This window comes from Hyla sarda, chromosome 5 (genome assembly GCF_029499605.1).
Source record: "Hyla sarda isolate aHylSar1 chromosome 5, aHylSar1.hap1, whole genome shotgun sequence".
Lineage (NCBI taxonomy): Eukaryota > Metazoa > Chordata > Amphibia > Anura > Hylidae > Hyla > Hyla sarda.
Window position 1 is genome coordinate 3,638,177 of NC_079193.1, and position 18,451 is coordinate 3,656,627.

An 18,451-nucleotide genomic window follows, 5' to 3' on the forward strand; every position below is an offset into this window, starting at 1 on the left:
GGGCTGGCTGGGTCTATTACTCCAGGTATAAGGGTTGCTGGCTTAATGATTGGAGCTGCACGGCTCTTCTGTCCAGTGTCTTTGGGCACAGACACAGACTCCGCCCCCATCATAGGTGGCCCCGCCCCATCGCACGCCGCCGCAGATTTTGACGGGAGTTGTCCCTCCGGACGCACTCCCGCCCCGCCTACTGCGGCTGACGCGCAGGGAACCTCCTCCTTCACAGTGCCAGGATCGGTACCGACTGCATCACCTAGGGGACCGCCCCCTGAACCAACAAGGTCCGGTGCCCGAACACTCCCCCCCCTCACAGGGGAGTGCCCTGCAGTGCCAGGACCTGTACCGCCCCCCGAACAAGGGAATCTGCCACCATTTTCTGGTGCCTGGGCACCCTCCCCCCTCACAGGAGGGTGCCCTTTTTTTTCTATCGCACCCGCGGCCATTTTGGGTGCACTACTGTATCCCCCATGCTGGCCCCGCTCCACTACAGAAACGGGGTCTGGCAGGTTGGGGGACCCAGCATCCTGAATCGGCTTCTCAGCTGACTCAGACTGCTGGAAAGAAGAAAAGACAAACTTAACTTGTCCTTGCGTTTTCTTCCTCTTCCTGCCCTTCGCTTTTTTATTCTTCCTCTCCTCCTCTGGACCTAAATCCTCTCCAAAAGAGAAGTTTTCCAGACGGGTGGGGGACTCCTGCATTACAATCGCCCGCAGGAGACCCCCATCTGCCAAGCCGCTGCCTTGACTGCAGTCACTGCCATCATCATTATCATCATCATCCTCACTGGAGGTAGGTAAGGCCACCTGAGCCGGGTTCACACGGTCTTCACTCAGGGTAAGTGGGGGGTCAGGGGTAGCAGTGGTGTCACGCACAGAATTAGTATCCATATCCCCCTCACTCACATTGCTCTCCTCACCTCCTTCACCTTCCTCCATCTCCTCCTCCTCACTCTGGCAATCATCATCATCATCTCTAGAGACCGGCATACCAGAGAAACGAGCACCATGGACAAATTTCTCACGGAAAATGCCGGCACCCTCCACAATGTCAGACCTCATCCGCACAATCTCCTCCACTTTTTTCTTTAATGTTTTTACCTTAGCGGCAAATGCTGCCTTCTTGGCCCTGGATGACTGATCCACTTGGTAGCGGGCAAATTTTAAATCCGCTCTTATTCCTCTGAGCTGCTTCCCAAGCTCCTCATATTGAGCCATCTTGGCCTGCATTCTGGATGTGAATATTGCCAGGGATTCCCTTGGCCCCTTTACCCCCCATTGCTGGGGTTCTGGGGAAACTGATGTAGATGCCTTTACTCCATTCCTCTGCCTGGATGAGCTTCTTGGCCTGGATGAACTTTTGCTAGAAGCTTTGCAGCTCCCAGCTGGGGATGGGGGAGGGGGCCCCACATTGCTGTGGGCCCTGGTCGATCTTCTGACCCCATCCTGGCTACTGGCCGTTGCATGTTCGCGCACACACCCCTCCGGCCTAGAACGGGGAGCGCAAAATGAAGTCCTGGATTCCCGGGGCTCCATAGCAGAGACCCCTACCCAGGAGTCTGCCACACACCTGGGGAGGGGCGGAAGAAAAGTCTGCTTCTCTGGAAGTTTGCTGGAAGTCACAGGAGCACAGACACACCCAACCTTACTCCAGAGCTGGACTCACTATTCTGCTGGTGAGGTCACTGTGTACATACATTACATTACTTATCCTGTACTGATCCTGAGTTATATCCTGTATTATACTCCAGAGCTGTACTCACTATTCTGCTGGTGAGGTCACTGTGTACATACATTACATTACTTATCCTGTACTGATCCTGAGTTATATCCTGTATTATACTCTATCCTGTCCTCCTATCCCGTCCTCCTATCCCGTCCTCCTATCCCGACCTCCTATCCCGACCTCCTATCCTGTCCTCATACCCCGACCTCCTATCCTGTCCTCCTATCCTGTCCTCCTATCTCGACCTCCTATCCTGTCCTCATACCCCGACCTCCTATCCCGTCCTCCTATCCAGTTCTCCTATCTCGACCTCCTATGCCATCCTCCTATCCCGACCTCCTATGCCGACCTCCTATCCCGACCTCCTATCCCGTCTTCCTATCCAGTCCTCCTATCCCATTCTCATATCTTGACCTCCTATCCTGTCCTCCTATCCCGTTCTCCTATCCCGTTCTCCTATCCCGTCCTCCTATCTCGACCTCCTATCCCGACCTCCTATCCCGACCTCATATCCCGACCTCATATCCGGACCTCCTATCCTTTCCTCCTATCCCGTCTTCCTATCCCGACCTCCTATCAGGTCCTCCTATCCCGACCTCATATCCCGACCACATATTCCGACCTCCTATCAGGTCCTCCTATCCCGTCCTCCTATCCCGACCTCCTATCCCGACCTCCTATCCCGTCCTCCTATCCCGACCTCCTATCCCCTCCTCCTATCCCGACCTCCTATCCCGACCTCCTATCCCGGTGGCGGTATGTGTAATCTGTATGACATGTAAACACAACAGTAGTTTATCAATGAAAACCGAAACGCGTCCGGTAACAGTCATGCTGATGTGGGCTAGAAAACTGTTGTGTTTCCATGCCATACAGATTATGTATACCGCCACTGCACTGCATTTCATGGTATTGGAGACAGATGACGACTTTTTATGTATTATTACAGTTTGTATTGGATTATGAAACGTTTTTTAGCCCTGCTGCTGTTTTACTGTTATGTAATGTCATGACCTTTTGACCCGGTAATGGTTACCCCAGGACCTTATATAAACACTGTTTATGTTTGAAATCCCTCTGCCTGACGAAGAGTCCTGCTCGGACTCGAAACGTTTTTGCACCCAATAAACTTGACTGTTCCTGAATCGTCCAGTGTGGTTTGGTCATTCCTTTGAGGAGAAGCGCCTGGTAAAGTCCTGTTTTTTGGATCTATATCAAACACTGATATATATATATATATATATAATTTTTTTTTTTTTTTTTTTTTTTCCGCCACCATTGTGATTCTACATACAATCCACGGGGTTGTGCCCGCAGCACAACAACCTCTGGTGAGCCCTACTACATATTTTTGGGGGCACCCCCTTATCTGAGACCTCTACACTGGGAGCGCACCTTTGTTTTCTTTTTCTGCTTTCGAAGGTTTGAACATAGACAGGGGGGGGGGGGTGATCGGGGCAATGATGCTCTTTCACTATATGCGCTTCAAATGGCCGACCAACTGGAGTACAAGCAGCTGGTGAGTGCCTTGTTATTCATTTCTTGTAGAGTGTCAGTGAGACCCATAGTGCTGGGGCCCCGGGGCCACATACGTCACTGCAGACTCAGACGAACAGAACATTCAGAAGATTTGTAGTATGATACAGGATATAACTCAGGATTATAACAAGAGCATTGGAGAAGAAAGGGTTAAGCACGTTCCGAGGAGTTTCCTGTCTAGGATAGTGATACAAGACATTTTACACTGAGGGTCTTTTACTCACTCTGTGTCGGCTATTGTGGCTCTTTCCCGCGCCCAAATAGTGACAAATATAGCGGGAACACCTGCAAAATAGAAACGCAGATCTCAGGTGAGAAGATAAAAGTCCCTTAGGGACCATGAATGACAGATACCTGGGAAGGAAGATTTAAAGAGCCAGAAAACCATAATATAGCGAGTAGACTGTGAGCTCCTGGGGTCAGGCATTGGTTAAATACATAAGAACATGTAACTTGTCGTGTACATTGGGTGTTGGTCCGTCCTCCTTGGCCTGGATCCCTCTTCCTCCTGTGACAAATATAGCAAACCCCGCCCCTCTATAATCTTCAGCCAATCAACAGTGCTGGTTGGAAATGCGTTTGACCTTGGGATCTCAATGCGGTTGATTATTTGGGTGTTAGGTCAATATTCATCTTCTCTCATCTGCTGAGATGTTTAGAGCAATTACACCCAGGAGTGGAGTTTGTAGTGTCCCAGAAGGAGGAGTCAATGTGCGCTGCCAAATACATGGAGCCGTCACTGAATGAGTAATCGTCACAATGTAACACGATTCTGTAACAATGGGATCATCTCTCCACCAGTGCAGAATAGTCTGAGGCATAGTAGGCAAAGCCATCTCAGAGTCATCTCATTATTATAAGGGGAGAGGTCAGCAGAGTCATCTTATCATTAGGGGAGGGGTCAGCAGAGTCATCTTATCATCATTAGGGGAGGGGTCAGCAGAGTCATCTTATCATCATTAGGGGAGGGGTCAGCAGAGTCATCTTATCATTAGGGGAGGGGGTCAGCAGAATCATCTCATTATTATTAGAGGGAGGAGTCAGCAGAATCATCTCATTATTATTAGAGGGAGGAGTCAGCAGAATCATCTTATCATTAGGGGGAGGGGTCAGCAGAGTCATATTATTATTAGGGGGAGGGGTCAGCAGAGTCATCTCATTATCAATTGAGGAAGGAGTCAGCAGAATCATTTTATCATTAGGGGGAGGGGTCAGCAGAGTCATCTTATTATCATTAGGGGGAGGGGTCAGCAGAGTCATCTTATTATCATTAGGGGGAAGAGTCAGCAGAGTCATCTTATTATCATTAGGGGGAGGAGTCAGAGTCATCTCATCATTAGAGGGAGGAGTCAGCAGAATCATCTTATCATTAGGGGGAGGGGTCAGCAGAGTCATCTTATTATGATTAGAGGGCGGGGTCAGCAGTCATCTCATTATCATTGGAGGGAGGAGTCAGCAGAGTCATCTCATTATCATTAGAGGGAGGAGTCAGCAGAGTCATCTCATTATCATTAGAGGGAGGAGTCAGCTAAGTCTCAACATTAGGGTAATATTATAGACAACTATATATTGGTTTATATCGGGATTAAAGAAAACTCTGAGCCAATCAGAAGCCTGGAGCATAAAACAACAACAATAAACACAAACACAACACAGAGGAATCAGACGGCAGCATCGCGGATAGTGACTCATATAACATCCACATTGTATGCGCTGTGCAAACTGATGACCCACACACAGTGTGTACAATGCAGGCGCTACAGAACCAGGTCCAGTCTGACCGAAAAACGACTTATATATATGTACATGATGTGTAACCTGTAACACATTATAGAAGATAAACTCCTGTAGAAAGGGGGCAGTATCATAGTACTTACATATAGGAGCAGTATCATAGTACTTATATTCTTCTATATAGGAGCAGTATTATAGTAGTTATATTCTTGTATATAGGAGCAGTATTATAGTAGTTATATTCTTGTATATAGGAGCAGTATTATAGCAGTTATATTCTTGTATATAGGAGCAGTATTATAGTAGTTATATTCTTGTATATAGGAGCAGTATTATAGTAGTTATATTCTTGTATATAGGAGCAGTATTATAGTAGTTATATTCTTGTATATAGGAGCAGTATTATAGTACTTATATTCTTTTATATAGGAGCAGTATTATAGTAGATATATTCTTGTATATAGGAGCAGTATTATAGTACTTATATTCTTGCATATAGGGGGCAGTATTATAGTAGTTATATTCCTGTATATAGGGGCAGTATAATAGTAGTTATATTCTTGTATATAGGAGCAGTATTATAGTAGTTATATTCTTGTATATAGGAGCAGTATCATGGTACTTATATTCTTACATATAGGAGCAGTATTATAGTAGTTATATTCTGGTATATAGGAGCAGTATCATAGTACTTATATTCTTGTATATAGGAGCAGTATTATAGTAGTTATATTCTTGTATATAGGAGCAGTATTATAGTAGTTATATTCTTGTATATAGGAGCAGTATTATAGTAGTTATATTCTGGTATATAGGAGCAGTATCATAGTACTTATATTCTTACATATAGGAGCAGTATTATAGTAGTTATATTCTGGTATATAGGAGCAGTATCATAGTACTTATATTCTTGTATATAGGAGCAGTATTATAGTAGTTATATTCTGGTATATAGGAGCAGTATTATAGTAGTTATATTCTTGTATATAGGAGCAGTATTATAGAAGTTATATTCTTGTATATAGGAGCAGTATTATAGTAGTTATATTCTTGTATATAGGAGCAGTATTATAGTAGTTATATTCTTGTATATAGGAGCAGTATTATAGTAGTTATATTCTTGTATATAGGAGCAGTATCATAGTACTTATATTCTTGTATATAGGAGCAGTATTATAGTAGTTATATTCTTGTATATAGGAGCAGTATTATAGTAGTTATATTCTTGTATATATGAGCAGTACTATAGTAGTTATATTCTTGTATATAAGAGCAGTATTATAGTAGTTACATTCTTGTATATAGGGGGCAGTATTATAGTAGTTACATTCTTGTATATAGGAGCAGTATTATAGTAGTTATATTCTGGTATATAGGAGCAGTATCATAGTACTTATATTCTTACATATAGGAGCAGTATTATAGTAGTTATATTCTGGTATATAGGAGCAGTATCATAGTACTTATATTCTTGTATATAGGAGCAGTATCATAGTACTTATATTCTTGTATATAGGAGCAGTATTATAGTAGTTATATTCTTGTATATAGGAGCAGTATTATAGTAGTTATATTCTTGTATATAGGAGCAGTATTATAGTAGTTATATTCTTGTATATAGGAACAGTATTATAGTAGTTATATTCTTGTATATAGGAGCAGTATTATAGTAGTTATATTCTTGTATATAGGGGCAGTATTATAGTAGTTATATTCCTGTGTATAGGGGCAGTATTATAGTAGTTATATTCTTGTATATAGGAGCAGTATTATAGTAGAGATATTCTTGTATATAGGAGGCAGTATTATAGTAGTTATATTCTTGTATATAGGAGCAGTATTATAGTAGTTATATTCTTGTATATAGGAGCAGTATTATAGTAGTTATATTCTTGTATATAGGAGCAGTATTATAGTAGTTATATTCTTGTATATAGGAGCAGTATTATAGTAGTTATATTCTTGTATATAGGAACAGTATTATAGTAGTTATATTCTTGTATATAGGAACAGTATTATAGTAGTTATATTCTTGTATATAGGAGCAGTATTATAGTAGTTATATTCTTGTATATAGGGGCAGTATTATAGTAGTTATATTCCTGTGTATAGGGGCAGTATTATAGTAGTTATATTCTTGTATATAGGAGCAGTATTATAGTAGAGATATTCTTGTATATAGGAGGCAGTATTATAGTAGTTATATTCTTGTATATAGGAGGCAGTATTATAGTAGTTATATTCTTGTATATAGGAGCAGTATTATAGTAGTTATATTCTTGTATATAGGAGCAGTATTATAGTAGTTATATTCTTGTATATAGAAGCAGTATTATAGTAGTTATATTCTTGTATATAGGAGCAGTATTATAGTAGTTATATTCTTGTATATAGGGTCAGTATTATAGTAGTTATATTCCTGTATATAGGGGCAGTATTATAGTAGTTATATTCTTGTATATAGGAGCAGTATTATAGTAGTTATATTCTTATATATAGGAGCAGTATTGTAGTAGTTATATTCTTGTATATAGGAGCAGTATTATAGTAGTTATATTCTTGTATATAGGAGCAGTATTCTAGTAGTTATATTCTTGTATATAGGAGCAGTATTCTAGTAGTTATATTCTTGTATATAGGGGCAGTATTATAGTAGTTATAATGTGAATTCGGGTAGAAAAACAGACATGGTGCACATCTACAATCTTGTACAATGATCTTTTTGATATTATGCTGAGAAGCAATCAGATCATTATACAAGATTGTAGATGTGCACCATGTCTGTTTTTCTACCCGAATTCACATTATAGTAGTTATATTCTTGTAAATAGGAGCAGTATTCTAGTAGTTATATTCTTGTATATAGGAGCAGTATTATAGTAGTTATATTCTTGTATATAGGGGCAGTATTATAGTAGTTATATTCTTGTATATAGGAGCAGTATTATAGTAGTTATATTCTTGTATATAGGGGCAGTATTATAGTAGTTATATTCTTGTATATAGGAGCAGTATTATAGTAATTATATTCTTGTATATAGGGGCAGTATTATAGTAGTTATATTCTTGTATATAGGAGCAGTATTATAGTAGTTATATTCTTGTATATAGGAGCAGTATTATAGTAGTTATATTCTTGTAAATAGGAGCAGTATTATAGTAGTTATATTCTTGTATATATGTATTATAGTAGAGATATTCTTGTATATAGGAGGCAGTATTATAGTAGTTATATTCTTGTATATAGGAGCAGTATTATAGTAGTTATATTCTTGTATATAGGAGCAGTATTATAGTAGTTATATTCTTGTATATAGGAGCAGTATTATAGTAGTTATATTCTTGTATATAGGAGCAGTATTATAGTAGTTATATTCTTGTATATAGGAACAGTATTATAGTAGTTATATTCTTGTATATAGGAACAGTATTATAGTAGTTATATTCTTGTATATAGGAGCAGTATTATAGTAGTTATATTCTTGTATATAGGGGCAGTATTATAGTAGTTATATTCCTGTGTATAGGGGCAGTATTATAGTAGTTATATTCTTGTATATAGGAGCAGTATTATAGTAGTTATATTCTTGTATATAGGAGCAGTATTATAGTAGTTATATTCTTGTATATAGGAGCAGTATTATAGTAGTTATATTCTTGTATATAGGAGACAGTATTATAGTAGATATATTCTTGTATATAGGGGCAGTATTATAGTAGTTATATTCTTGTATATAGGAGCAGTATTATAGTAGAGATATTCTTGTATATAGGAGCAGTATTATAGTAGTTATATTCTTGTATATAGGAGGCAGTATTATAGTAGTTATATTCTTGTATATAGGAGCAGTATTATAGTAGTTATATTGTTGTATATAGGAGCAGTATTATAGTAGTTATATTCTTGTATATAGGGGCAGTATTATAGTAGTTATATTCTTGTATATAGGAGCAGTATTATAGTAGAGATATTCTTGTATATAGGAGCAGTATTATAGTAGTTATATTCTTGTATATAGGAGCAGTATTATAGTAGTTATATTCTTGTATATAGGAGCAGTATTATAGTAGTTATATTCTTGTATATAGGAGCAGTATTATAGTAGTTATATTCTTGTAAATAGGAGCAGTATTATAGTAGTTATATTCTTGTATATAGGAGCAGTATTCTAGTAGTTATATCCTTGTATATAGGAGCAGTATTATAGTAGTTATATTCTTGTATATAGGGGCAGTATTATAGTAGTTATATTCTTGTATATAGGAGCAGTATTATAGTAGTTATATTCTTGTATATAGGGGCAGTATTATAGTAGTTATATTCTTGTATATAGGAGCAGTATTATAGTAGTTATATTCTTGTATATAGGGGCAGTATTATAGTAGTTATATTCTTGTATATAGGAGCAGTATTATAGTAGTTATATTCTTGTATATAGGAGCAGTACTATAGTAGTTATATTCTTGTATATAGGAGCAGTATTATAGTAGTTATATTCTTGTATATAGGAGCAGTATTATAGTAGTTATATTCTTGTATATAGGAGACAGTATTATAGTAGATATATTCTTGTATATAGGGGCAGTATTATAGTAGTTATATTCTTGTATATAGGAGCAGTATTATAGTAGAGATATTCTTGTATATAGGAGCAGTATTATAGTAGTTATATTCTTGTATATAGGAGGCAGTATTATAGTAGTTATATTCTTGTATATAGGAGCAGTATTATAGTAGTTATATTGTTGTATATAGGAGCAGTATTATAGTAGTTATATTCTTGTATATATGTATTATAGTAGAGATATTCTTGTATATAGGAGGCAGTATTATAGTAGTTATATTGTTGTATATAGGAGCAGTATTATAGTAGTTATATTCTTGTATATATGTATTATAGTAGAGATATTCTTGTATATAGGAGGCAGTATTATAGTAGTTATATTCTTGTATATAGGAGCAGTATTATAGTAGTTATATTCTTGTATATAGGAGCAGTATTATAGTAGTTATATTCTTGTATATAGGAGCAGTATTATAGTAGTTATATTCTTGTATATAGGAGCAGTATTATAGTAGTTATATTCTTGTATATAGGAACAGTATTATAGTAGTTATATTCTTGTATATAGGAACAGTATTATAGTAGTTATATTCTTGTATATAGGAGCAGTATTATAGTAGTTATATTCTTGTATATAGGGGCAGTATTATAGTAGTTATATTCCTGTGTATAGGGGCAGTATTATAGTAGTTATATTCTTGTATATAGGAGCAGTATTATAGTAGTTATATTCTTGTATATAGGAGCAGTATTATAGTAGTTATATTCTTGTATATAGGAGCAGTATTATAGTAGTTATATTCTTGTATATAGGAGACAGTATTATAGTAGATATATTCTTGTATATAGGGGCAGTATTATAGTAGTTATATTCTTGTATATAGGAGCAGTATTATAGTAGAGATATTCTTGTATATAGGAGCAGTATTATAGTAGTTATATTCTTGTATATAGGAGGCAGTATTATAGTAGTTATATTCTTGTATATAGGAGCAGTATTATAGTAGTTATATTGTTGTATATAGGAGCAGTATTATAGTAGTTATATTCTTGTATATAGGGGCAGTATTATAGTAGTTATATTCTTGTATATAGGAGCAGTATTATAGTAGAGATATTCTTGTATATAGGAGCAGTATTATAGTAGTTATATTCTTGTATATAGGAGCAGTATTATAGTAGTTATATTCTTGTATATAGGAGCAGTATTATAGTAGTTATATTCTTGTATATAGGAGCAGTATTATAGTAGTTATATTCTTGTAAATAGGAGCAGTATTATAGTAGTTATATTCTTGTATATAGGAGCAGTATTCTAGTAGTTATATCCTTGTATATAGGAGCAGTATTATAGTAGTTATATTCTTGTATATAGGGGCAGTATTATAGTAGTTATATTCTTGTATATAGGAGCAGTATTATAGTAGTTATATTCTTGTATATAGGGGCAGTATTATAGTAGTTATATTCTTGTATATAGGAGCAGTATTATAGTAGTTATATTCTTGTATATAGGGGCAGTATTATAGTAGTTATATTCTTGTATATAGGAGCAGTATTATAGTAGTTATATTCTTGTATATAGGAGCAGTACTATAGTAGTTATATTCTTGTATATAGGAGCAGTATTATAGTAGTTATATTCTTGTATATAGGAGCAGTATTATAGTAGTTATATTCTTGTATATAGGAGACAGTATTATAGTAGATATATTCTTGTATATAGGGGCAGTATTATAGTAGTTATATTCTTGTATATAGGAGCAGTATTATAGTAGAGATATTCTTGTATATAGGAGCAGTATTATAGTAGTTATATTCTTGTATATAGGAGGCAGTATTATAGTAGTTATATTCTTGTATATAGGAGCAGTATTATAGTAGTTATATTGTTGTATATAGGAGCAGTATTATAGTAGTTATATTCTTGTATATAGGGGCAGTATTATAGTAGTTATATTCCTGTATATAGGGGCAGTATTATAGTAGTTACATTCTTGTATATAGGAGCAGTATTATAGTAGTTATATTCTTGTATATAGGAGACAGTATTATAATAGTTATATTCTTGTATACAGGAGGCAGTATTATAGTAGTTATTCCTGTATATAGTGGGCATTATAGCAGAACTATACTTGTTTGTGCTGGTTTTATAGCCTGGTCGACCATATGATGCGGCTGTGACAACTTCTTATAGAAGACAGAACTGTACTATATAGTATATGGCTAAAATGACAAAACAAAACATAAAGGGGACATCTCTGATGCATCCTGGGAGAACATTCAATAAGATATAACGCAGGGAATACTCACCCCATCCAAAGAGTGTGAACCCCCAAAGATATTTTTTATCAGAGAAAAAAGCCATAAATATGAGACAATGGAGATAAAGTCCTTCTACGAGGATCCAGTAGTAATTTGTGGCCAAAAAATAAAGGAAAAAAGTGACGGCAACTTTACACCCGACCTAAAGGAAAACAAACGGACGGAAGTGACATGAGATTGTGTTATATTTCTGTACTGTTTATAATATTTAACTAATATCTATCTATCTATCAATCTATATATATATATATATATATATATATATATATATATATATATATATACATATATATATATATAGTATAAATACTTATATAGTTTGTCTAAAAATTCTATTACAAAAGTAAAGAAAAGCCAAAACGGAAAGCAAAGAAAAGAAGAATGTGTAACTGAGAACGGTCCTTGTCCTTTCATGTTGAGGCCTCGCACACATGTTATGAACGCGGTGTTAGTGCGGTTCTATGGGACGTCCCTGTATATTAGAGTATACATATATACCGTATTTTTCGTCATATAAGACGCTCCGGCATATAAGACGCACCCAATTTTCAAGGATATAAATCCAGAAAATAAAGATTCTGAACCAAATACAATGTAAAGTATAGGACAGTGATCTTCAACCTGCGGACCTTCAGATGTTGCAAAACTACAACTCCCAGCATGCCCGGACAGCAAACGGCTGTCCGGGCATGCTGGGAGTTGTAGTTTTGCAACATCTGGAGGTCCCGAGGTTGAAGACCACTGGTATAGGAGGTAATATTCCCGTGTCCCCGCCGCTTCGGACCCGTCACCCCCCGTCACCGCTGCCCTGGATGTCGCCCTCCATTGCTGTCGCCGCGTCCCCGGGGTGTCCCCGACACTCCGGAACATCTCTGCTGCTCGGTATCCTCGCTTTACCTCACCGCCATCACGTCACTATGCACACCGCTCCTATTGGATGACGGGACGGCGTGCGCGACAACGTGATGACGACGAAGGAGAGCGCCGGCCATGCAGGGGATCCCGGGACAGGGAGCAGACACAGAGGAGGCAGGTAAGGTCCCTCCCGGTGTCCTGTAAGCTGTTCGGGACGCCATGATTTCACCGCGGCGGTCACAAACAGCCCGACTGAGCAGCCGGGTTAGTGTCACGGTCAGCTTTGATCGCCGCGTCTGATGGGTTAATACAGGGCACCACCGCGACGTTGATTGCCGCAGGGACCGACCCGATAGAACAGGGTTTTAATGTGTATTTGCCGTATAAGACGCATCAACTTTTCCCCTCCCAGTTTTGGGGAAGAAAAAGTGCGTCTTATACGGCGAAAAATACGGTATATATATATATATATATATATATATATATATATACACACACATATATATGAGCACTGACTGGGATGGATTGGACTGACAGTCCAGGTGCCATTTATTTTTTGCTCTTCGACATATTAAAATGCTTTGAGTGTTTGTTTTTTTCTTCTTGGATCGCAGTAACCATTATTTCTGATAGTTTTTGCGCTATTTATTTTGCGGTTTGCACTCACTTCCTTTTACACTTGGAGGGGGCGAGTGTATTTCACTTCCTAGGTTATGCAGAATGTAGAAGGTTGTTGTTGTGCGCCTGTTTTACCCATTAAAAGGGGTACTCCGCCCCTAGACATCTTATCCCCTATCCAAAGGATAGGGGATTAGATGTCAGATCGCCGCGGTCCCGCTGCTGGGGATCCCGGGCATCGCTGCTGCGGCACCGCGCTATCATTACAGCACAGAGCGAGATTGCTCTGCACGTAATGACGGGCAATACATGGGCCGGAGCATAGATACGTCACGGCCCGCCCCCGTCAACACAAGTCTATGGGAGGGGGCGTGGCGGCCGTCATGCCCCCTGCCATAGACTTGCATTAACCCCTTAAGGACCGGAGGTTTTTCCGTTTTTGCATTTTCGTTTTTTGCTCCTTGCCTTTAAAAAATCATAACTCTTTCAAATTTACACCTAAAAATCCATATGATGGCTTATTTTTTGCGCCACCAATTCTACTTTGTAATGACGTCAGTCATTTTGCCCAAAAATCTATGGTGAAGCGGGAAAAAAAATCATTGTGCGACAAAATTTTAAAAAAAACGCTGTTTTGTAACTTTTGGGGGCTTCCGTTTCTACGTAGTACATTTTTCGGTAAAAATGACACCTGATATGTATTCTGTAGGTCCATACGATTAAAATGATACCCTACTTATATAGGTTTGATTTTGTCGGACTTCTGGAAAAAATCATAACTACATGCAGGAAAATTAATACGTTTAAAATTGTCATCTTCTGACCCCTATAACTTTTTTATTTTTCCGTGTATGGGGCGGTATGAGGGCTCATTTTTTGCGCCGTGATCTGCAGTTTTTAACGGTACCATTTTTGCATTGATAGGACTTATTGATCGCTTTTTATTCATTTTTTCATGATATAAAAAGTGACCAAAAATGCACTATTTTGGACTTTGGAATTTTTTTGCGCGCACGCCATTGACCGTGCGGTTTAATTAACGATATATTTTTATAATTCGGACATTTCCGCACGCGGCGATACCATTTATGTTTATTTTTATTTTTATTTACACTGTGTTTTTTCTTTTATGGGAAAAGGGGGGTGATTCAAACTTTTAATAGGGAAGGGGTTAAATGATGTTTATTCACTTTTTTTTTGCACTTTTTTTTTGCAGTGTTATAGGTCCCATAGGGACCTATAACACTGCACACACTGATCTTTTACATTGATCACTGGTTTCTCATAAGAAACCAGTGATCGATGATTCTGCCGCATGACTGCTCATGCCTGGATCTCAGGCACTGAGCAGTCATTCGGCGATCGGACAGCGAGGAGGCAGGTAGGGGCCCTCCCGCTGTCCTGTCAGCTGTTCGGGATGCCGCGATTTCACCGCGGCTATCCCGAACAGCCCACTGAGCTAGCCGGCATGCTTTCGGTTTCACTTTAGACGCGGCGTTCAACTTTGAACGCCGCGTCTAAAGGGTTAATAGCGCGCGGCACAGCGATCAATGCCGCGCGCTATTAGCCACGGGTCCCGGCCGTTGTTAGAGGCCGGGCCCGACCCGCTATGACGCGGGGCCACGCCGTGGCCCCGCGTTATAGATCGGGAGTGGACACATGACGTTCCAGTACGTCATGTGTCCTTAAGGGGTTAAGAGGGCGGGCCGTGATGTCATGAGGGGCAGAGCCATGACGTCACGTTGCTCCGGCCCCTGTGTCGCCCGTCTTTACGCACAGAGCGAACTCTCTCTGCGCAGTAATGATGGCGGGGTGCCGCAGCGGCGGGACCGAGGCGATCTAACATCTTCTCCCCTATCCTTTGGAGTACCCCTTTAAGAATCCTTTTAATAAACATTTATTTTGTTGCATGCACAACTTCTTAAATGAAACACAGAAGGTGGACTTATCATTAGCATGAACATTTGTGTAATATTTCTTTCCGTTTCTGCGGTTTTCCTGGTTGGGGTTTCTGTGTCTAATCTAAGAAATTGCTTTTGCAATATAATAAATCGCAAGAATTTTTTCAAGGATGCGCAAAGGGGGAAAATACCCAAAAGGCTTCGCCAGGAGTGGATTATACTTGCCTAATTTTGTGCACAAAAAGTTTTATGCAGATGATAAATGCAACAAATCAATCTGCGCACACTAAGCCACGCCCCCTTCAACTTTAAAGATGCAAAAAATGATTAAGTCGTAACTGAAACATAATAGCACAAAAACTAAGATAAATAGGGTACTCAAGTTTCTTAGCCAGAAATTTACGCAACACACAAAACATTTTGCAAAAACAATTATAAATATCCGCCAGAAATCTTGCAAATGAAAAAGAGGTCAGTATGAACCTGTATGAACCAGTATGAACCAGTGTGAACCTGTATAAACCTGAACGAACCTGTGTGAATCAGTATGAACCATTGTGGATCAGTATGAACCTGTATGAACCTGTATAAACCTGTATGTACTAGTACGTACCAGTGTGAACCAGTATAACTCAGTGTGAAACAGTATGAACCTTTATGAACCAGTGTGAACTCATATCAATCAGTATGGACCAGTATAAATCAGTGTGAACCAGTATTAACCAGTATGAGCCAGCATAAACCAATATTAACCAGTATGAGCCAGCATGAACCAGTATTAACCAGTATGAGCCAGCATAAACCAATATTAACCAGTATGAGCCAGCATAAACCAATATTAACCAGTATGAGCCAGCATGAACCAGTATGAACCAGTATGAGACAGCATAAACCAATATTAACCAGTATGAGCCAGCATAAACCAATATTAACCAGTATGAGCCAGCATAAACCAATATTAACCAGTATGAGCCAGCATGAATCAGTATTAACCAGTATGAGCCAGCATAAACCAATATTAACCAGTATGAGCCAGCATGAATCAGTATGAGCCAGCATAAACCAATATTAACCAGTATGAGCCAGCATGAACCAGTATGAACCAGTATGAGACAGCATAAACCAATACTAACCAGTATGAGCCAGCATAAACCAATATTAACCAGTATGAGCCAGCATAAACCAATATTAACCAGTATGAGCCAGCATAAACCAATATTAACCAGTATGAGCCAGCATGAATCAGTATTAACCAGTATGAGCCAGCATAAACCAATATTAACCAGTATGAGCCAGCATAAACCAATATTAACCAGTATGAGCCAGCATGAACCAGTATGAGCCAGCATAAACCAATATTAACCAGTATGAGCCAGCATAAACCAATATTAACCAGTATGAGCCAGCATGAACCAGTATGAACCAGTATGAGACAGCAAAAACCAATATTAACCAGTATGAGCCAGCATAAACCAATATTAACCAGTATGAGCCAGCATGAACCAGTATGAACCAGTATGAGACAGCAAAAACCAATATTAACCAGTATGAGCCAGCATAAACCAATATTAACCAGTATGAGCCAGCATAAACCAATATTAACCAGTATGAGCCAGCATAAACCAATATTAACCAGTATGAGCCAGCATGAACCAGTATTAACCAGTATGAGACAGCATAAACCAATATTAACCAGTATGACCCAGCATGAACCAATATTAACTGGTATGACCCAGCATGAACCAGTATTAACCAGTATGAGCCAGCATAAACCAATATTAACCAGTATGAGCCAGCATAAACCAATATTAACCAGTATGAGCCAGCATAAACCAATATTAACTAGTATGAGCCAGCATAAACCAATATTAACCAGTATGAGCCAGCATGAACCAGTATGAGCCAGCATAAACCAATATTAACCAGTATGAGCCAGCATAAACCAATATTAACCAGTATGAGCCAGCATGAACCAGTATGAACCAGTATGAGACAGAAAAAACCAATATTAACCAGTATGAGCCAGCATAAACCAATATTAACCAGTATGAGCCAGCATAAACCAATATTAACCAGTATGAGCCAGCATAAACCAATATTAACCAGTATGAGCCAGCATGAACCAGTATTAACCAGTATGAGACAGCATAAACCAATATTAACCAGTATGAGACAGCATAAACCAATATTAACCAGTATGAGCCAGCATAAACCAATATTAACCAGTATGAGCCAGCATAAACCAATATTAACCAGTATGAGCCAGCATGAACCAATATTAACCAGGGTGAGCTAGCATGAACCAATATTAACCAGTATGAGCCAGCATAAACCAATATTAACCAGTATGAGCCAGCATAAACCAATATTAACCAGTATGAGCCAGCATGAACCAGTATTAACCAGTATGAGCCAGCATGAACCAGTATTAACCAGGGTGAGCCAGCATAAACCAATATTTACCAGTATAAGCCAGCATAAATCAATATTAACCAGCATGAACCAGTATTAACCAGTATGAGCCAGCATGAACCAGTATTAACCAGGGTGAGCCAGCATGAACCAACATTAACTGGTATGAGCCAGCATGAACCAGTATTAACCAGTATGAACCAGTAATAAACCAGTATGAGCCAGCATAAACCAATATTAACCAGTATGAGCCAGCATAAACCAATATTAACCAGTATGAACCAGTAATAAACCAGTATGAGCCAGCATAAACCAATATTAACCAGTATGAGCCAGCATGAACCAGTATTAACCAGTATGAGCCAGCATAAACCAATATTAACCAGTATGAGCCAGCATGAACCAGTATTAACCAGTATGACCCAGCATGAACCAGTATTAACCAGTATGACCCAGCATGAACCAATATTAACTGGTATGACCCAGCATGAACCAGTATTAACCAGTATGAGCCAGCATAAACCAATATTAACCAGTATGAGCCAGCATAAACCAATATTAACCAGTATGAGCCAGCATAAACCAATATTAACTAGTATGAGCCAGCATAAACCAATATTAACCAGTATGAGCCAGCATGAACCAGTATGAACCAGTTCCTGATCATAAATGACACCACTAAGTGCCCCCCATGAACCTCTTGTGTCTCCCACCTTCCCATAACGTATCCCCACTGGTGACAATATGGCCATCTCTACGGTGTCACACACTGCGGCACAT

General features: G+C 38.7%; 1 protein-coding gene across 1 annotated transcript in view; it reads right to left on the reverse strand.

Annotated features, from left to right (window-relative positions):
• The window catches only part of PTH1R (parathyroid hormone 1 receptor), a 294,531-nt gene that overhangs the window by 44,836 nt on the left and 231,244 nt on the right, over positions 1 to 18,451 (reverse strand). Inside the window, exons 5-6 of the mRNA XM_056518705.1 lie at positions 11,874 to 12,027; positions 3,486 to 3,546 (exon numbers count right to left, since the gene is read on the reverse strand). Of these exons, the coding sequence (XP_056374680.1) occupies positions 3,486 to 3,546; positions 11,874 to 12,027 (215 nt within the window). The remainder of the gene's footprint in view (positions 1 to 3,485; positions 3,547 to 11,873; positions 12,028 to 18,451) is intronic.